Source organism: Hipposideros armiger, unplaced genomic scaffold (genome assembly GCF_001890085.2).
Source record: "Hipposideros armiger isolate ML-2016 unplaced genomic scaffold, ASM189008v1 scaffold_30, whole genome shotgun sequence".
Lineage (NCBI taxonomy): Eukaryota > Metazoa > Chordata > Mammalia > Chiroptera > Hipposideridae > Hipposideros > Hipposideros armiger.
Window position 1 is genome coordinate 3,760,616 of NW_017731380.1, and position 6,000 is coordinate 3,766,615.

At 42.1% G+C, this 6,000-nt stretch overlaps 1 protein-coding gene across 2 annotated transcripts in view; it reads left to right on the forward strand.

The window, feature by feature from the left end:
- CCDC148 (coiled-coil domain containing 148) overlaps positions 1 to 6,000 on the forward strand; it is a 217,780-nt gene that overhangs the window by 74,687 nt on the left and 137,093 nt on the right. For both annotated transcript variants that reach the window (XM_019636887.1, XM_019636885.1), the window contains exon 10: positions 16 to 222. In XM_019636887.1, coding sequence (XP_019492432.1) covers positions 16 to 222 — 207 coding nt within the window. The remainder of the gene's footprint in view (positions 1 to 15; positions 223 to 6,000) is intronic.

The window sequence follows — 6,000 nt, forward strand, 5'->3', positions numbered from 1 at the left end:
CTGTTATCTTTTCAGGTCAAACATGAGAAGTATTGTGACCAATATCGCTTCACTAGGGAGCAGCGAAGGATCCTGATATCACATTGGAATAAGAATAGGAGAGATTTTATACAGAAGGCTGTGCTGACACTAGCCGAAGCCTGTGCAGCTCATGAAATGGAGAGCACATTGGCCAAGGACAGGAAAAAGCATCAGGAATTGTGTGCTGATCTGAAAGCCAAGGTGAGATGCTTTGCAGAAGGTATTTCAGTAGTTGCCTGGGTATTCATTTAAGCATTCACTTTTCCCTTTTGTTCAAACCCAACCTAAAGTTCACTTTCTCTAAAAAGTCTATTTTGAATAAAATTTTTAGCCTGAACCATAAGAAATTACAATTCCGTTAGTTGAAGTAGTCAACAAACAACAATTTCAAATGGTTCAACCTAAAGTGACAATAACAGAAGGTTAACGTTGAAGTCTTGATTGAGAGATATCCAGCACCAACCATAAATGCTACACACCAGAGTGAGGTGCTGGATGAAAATGCAGAGTGTAATTGTAAAATAAATGCCTGATGTTGGTTCAAAGGCTCCTGAACTTGTCCTTCACATTAAAGATGTAAAAAAAAGTCACGTTACAAAGAGGAGAGAGGATCTGCTAAGAAATATGTTGGGAGAGGTTGGTAGGCTGTGTGTGAGTCCTCAATAAAGGGAAAGGGGAAAGAGATGGGGTTTTCCTCCTGTTCAGACCCTGTGAGGGGCCTCCAGGATGGCTTAGAGAGTTCAGTGGGTCACCCTTGTAGTGGGAGGCTTGAGGACTGGTGTCTAATACTCACAAGGAAATAGAGAGAAACTACCTCGGGTAGAACTGAAAAGAATGGCAGCTGTGTTGGGAGTAACCGCATTCCCCAGAATGGTCACGGGTGCATGAGTCCTGGAGTCCCCATGTGGATGGGGCGTCCCTGGGAGTGTCGGCAGGGCCATTAAATACAAATTGTATTGAGGTATAGCATGCATACAGTAAGCACAAATCTTGATTTTTTTGATGAATGACATGGTAGAAAGGTAATGAAACAACAAGAATTTTATTCTCTTGATAGAAAAGAATAACCTGGTAGGTCTTATAGTATAGCAATTAACAGCACATAAAAATGAATGTTTCTGTTTTAACACATTAGAGGAACTATGCCTGCTCTGAATATTTTTTTAAACAAAAAGATATTTCTTTTGACATTGCATAACTTTGGCACTTAAAAGCAAGAAGCTGCATGAAGTCTGCTCTACTATGGGCTACAGAGCTCATGTGTATTTCTTCTCCATCTGCAGCTGATAAGAAACACACAGGCTCAGGACCATGACACGTCCTTCCACACTCCTGGCCTGTTTATATTCATTTTGCACACATCATCATTAGCCCTTGAGCTGTGCCCTAGGCGATATTTCCCTTCTGTTGTAATGCACTGAGGCAAACATACATGCAGTAAAGTACACAGAACGTAAGCGTGCTATTGACGGAAGTTTTACAAATACATATATATTACCCCATGGGATTACCACTGAGATCAAGATATAGAACATTTCCTGCAGCTCAGAAGGCTCCCTCATGCCCCTTCTCAGTTTACTACTCCCACTCATAACCACTGTTCTGAATTCATCACCATAACTTCATTTTGCTTAGTCATGAATTTAATATAAATGAAATCAGGCAGTATGTAGTTCTTTGTACTTCTTTCGCTCATCATATCTCTAAGTTTCATCTTTGTTGCATATTTGTTTTTCTTTATTGCTCTTTCTATATTTGTTGCATAAGAGCGTACATATACTACACTTTATTTATATGTTCTCCTGTTAATGGAAATTTGTATTGTTTCCAGGTTTTTGCGGTTATGGTAATGATACTATATATGTTTTTGAACATGTCTTATGGTGGACACATATACACTCATTTCTATTGGATAAGCATTTGGGAGCAGAATTCCTGGTTCTTAAGGCTCAGGCGTGTTTAGCTTTAGTAAATACTGCCAAATAGTTTCCTAATGTAGTTATAAAAATTTGCAACCAGTTTTAGTTGCTCACATCCTCACCAGCGTTGGTATTGCCAATCTTTCATTTTAGCTGATCTGGTGGATGTGTAGCAGTACCTCATTAGGGTTTCATTTGCATTTAAAATAAAAATATTGAGCAGCTTTTCATATGCATATTGGCCATTTGGATAATGTCTTTTGTCAAATGTCCACTCAAGTCTTTTGCCCATTTTTCTATTGAGTTGTCAGTTTTATTCTTATTCATTTGTACGTTCTTTATATATTCTATATGCAAGGCCTATTTCTTTTTATTTTCTTCAAGTCTGAGTTGTCTCTTCACTTTCTTAATGGTATCTTTTGATGAACAAAACTTCTTAATTTTAGTGAAATTCTGTTTTTTTAATTTTTAAATGTCTTTGAGATGTGTTATATACAGTAAAGTCAGTCTTTTAAATGTATAGTTTTGTGAGTTTTGACAAATGCATGACATTTGTCACCACCACCAGAATCAAGATGTAGAACTGTTTCATCACCCGTCAGAAGTCCTTCCTGTCCCGTTGTAGCCAGCCCCTCATCTCCCTCCAGCCTTTGGCAGCTACCACTCCCTGTCCATACAGTTTAGCCTATTTTAGAATGTCATATAAATGTAGCCATACAGTGTGTGGCTCTTTTCACTTAGCATTATGCATTTGAGATCTAGCCATGTTATTGTACGTATTAATAGTTCTTTTTAAATTTTAAGTAGTATTCCATGATATGGTTTGTCACCGTTTATGCATTCACCAGTTGTTTTCAGCTTTTGGTGAGAGTGTTACTTTGTTTGCGGTGGGGGTTGGCTTTAGGCTTTCACTGTGAGCCTGTGCCTCAGAGAGAGAAGTGCCGCCCTTGGTCCTTCCCCTGCAGTGGATTCTCAGTAGACCCTTGCCAGCCTGGTAGGGAAAGAGGTATTCTGGTTTCCTGGTTCAGCCTCCATCTCAGGCAGGACCTATGTCTAGGGGTCTTGGGTCTAGAACCTACTCAGCGACCCTGCCCTCCTCCCCATGGCAGACAAACTCTGCCTTGTGTCTGTCTTGGTGATTCCTGTAAGGGAGAAAGCTTCCTGTCCCTCTCCCAGGAGAGGGCTGTTTCCTTGTTCCCTTTCTCCAGCTGTAATGTGTCTGTACTGGTACCCTGGTGGGTTTGCTGCTCTTCATCTCTCCCCACACCCAGGGGCTTTTGTTCCTCCCTCACAGACCTGCACCACCGTGGGAGGCTTCCTCTGTTCCCCTACTCTGACCTTGACCTTTGTGTGAGCATTCTATGAAGTTTGTGGAGAAAAGCCTTTACTGGGGTGTCTGTAGCCTCCATGGGCCCTATACACTAATGCTCAGCCACAGCAGCAAATTGTTAAAATTTAACTATCAATTCAGTATAGAGTTTTAGCTGCAATCTTCTTACTTCTATGGCGGCCTTGTCTTTCCCAGGTGCTCTGCCTCAGGTGAGCCAGGTCTCACATTGCCTTTCTTTTTTGGAGCCATTTGTTTCTTTAAATCTCAGGCTACTTTATTGCCCTGTGACCTCCACTCTCTGATGGGTTCAAGAAAAGTTTTGATGTTGTAGGCTACACAGCTTTTTCTTGTGGTTACTTTGGGAGCAATATTCTTTTCAGCTTTCAATATCCTAAATAGAAGCTGGAAGGTCCTGATGAAATATTACCTACAATTTTTTATGTGTCCTACTTAAGAAATCATTGGCAGGCCGGCCGAGTGGTGCGTTGGTTAAGAGTTGGCTTGGGACGCCAGCTCTGAGCAGCAGGGCCCCGGTTTGGATCCCACATGAGGACCAGTAACGCTGTGCCCTCTACAGCTAAGATGGTGAACAGCAGCTCAACCTGGAGCTGGGCTGCCGTGAGTCGCCAGCAACAGGGTAGGCTGCAGTGGGGCTGGCCGGCAGCCACCCTGAGCTGCCATGAGCCGCTGTCCAATGGCTGGCGAGCGACTGCCTCACCCAGGAAAAGCACAATGATAATACCAACATGGGCCAGTGAAGCGATGTCCTCCACAACTAGACTGAAGAACAAAAAGGACAGCAACTTGTCTGTTCCCCTTTCCCAAGTCCCCAATAAAATCTTAAAAAAAAAAAAAAGAAATCATTGGCTAGTGGCATGGGGTTATTTTCAAAGGCATCCTGCCTGAGATTTTTCTGTCCAACAGGGCTCCTTCCAGAGCTGAGGGGACCCCCAAAACAGCGGGGTAGAACAATAATAAATGGGAGCCTGATAGGTGGAAGGGAGGTAACTAGTCAGAGGAAAATGTGTATGACCCACATCAAGGGAATTTTTCCATGAACAGCTCAATGATGGCAACAAAACTGGTAGGAGGGCAGGTCAGTGTCGACCGCCTGCCAGATTTACTTGGGCCAGCATCAGTCACCAATGTGATGGGCACTCTGCTGTCCTCTCCTCCCCTCTTCTCCCCCAGCGCTGGACTCTGATGGTCTGAGCAGCACCAAGGGAATGAAAGGAGATGTCATCTTGTGAAGAAAGAGGGAAGAGTTGATTAATCTTGGAACTGGACAATTTAATTTTGAATCAAGGCTGTATTTTTTTTACTTCAAGTGACTGTGTGACCGCCTGTAACCCAAGAGTGAGCCATGAGCTCTGCTTAGTTTTCACCTAGTGGCAGGAGAAACATCTGAGTGGGGGACAAAAATAACGCTGTGTTTTGGTTATTTCCCACATACCATGCTGCTCCATGGATCAGGTGTAATCTGTAGAGCGCCCCCTCCATCTCAGGCCTTCTAATAGGTGCTGACTAGCCATTTTCTCTTCTTACCAGCCATGACAAATCTAAGTTAAGATGTGCGGGGGTTGCTGCAGAGTGCACACCCACTGAAATTAGGGGCTTGGCTCTTCGAGGCAATACCATACGGAGTATTCTCAGAGACTTATGGTCTCAAGATGCTGAATAAATATCTCTGAACCTCCCAAGGGGTAAATGTGGGCAGAGAATGGAGACATTGGAACATAAAGTAAATCTGTGGTAAACTGGATTCTATTTCCCATAGAGATGGTGTGATCATTGGACTTTGTGTTCCTGATCAAGGACTGAGGCTCAAAACGTGGTAGATAGGGCCAAAAATACATCGTAACAGAAAAGGGGTAACCCTACCAATGCTATAGTAATTTAAAATATTAAATTATGCTTATGATTTTTTTTAACCTAGAAGGAAACTTGGGGATTTATCCCTCTCCTTCATTTTACAAGTTTGAAAGCTGACATCCTGAAAGATAAAGTGACTTGCCTAAGGTTCATGCCAGCTCATTTGACTTGAAATTCAATATTATCTCGGCCCTGCACAGCTTTGCATACAAGAATCTTACAGAATAATAGAAGATATTTATTATACTGTGGGTTGCAATGTGCTATAAAAGAGACCCACAGAATGTGAAAAATATTACTTCATCATATCATAAATTTCACCTTTCTAAAACTAAGATGCTAGCTATAATAAACATTAATTAAACATTTACCCATAATTTTGTTCTCAGTCTTGGAATTTAAAAGGGCTTTTGGGAAATGATTTAGATGATTCGTGTCTTTTAATAATAGCATTAAAGGAATTTTGAAATAATGAGTTTTCTCTTGCTCTCTGTTTTATTTTCGTTTTCTATCAGTTACAGTTGCTATAGCAAGTAGAGGCTCTGGTGAGAGGAAAGTGGAGAAGTAGAACACTCATTCTTTTGCTTCCACAAAACCTGCTCTTTAATTCCCTTGGCTTTCCTGGACTAACAGCCCCTCCCCAGCATCCAGCCTAGAGCATTCTCTTAGCTGTGCACTCGATTCCTTGGCACCATTGTTTGTCTATGACATGGATGGGGAAACTCATTCCCAGATCTGTCTCACATCTCCGTGTCCATGTTGGAAAGTGCTGCTAAGGAAAAGTCACCTTCATCTGGACTATCAGTGCCACATGCGAGGCCTTGGTCCCATCCTCTGTTTGCCAAATCTCCTCATTCC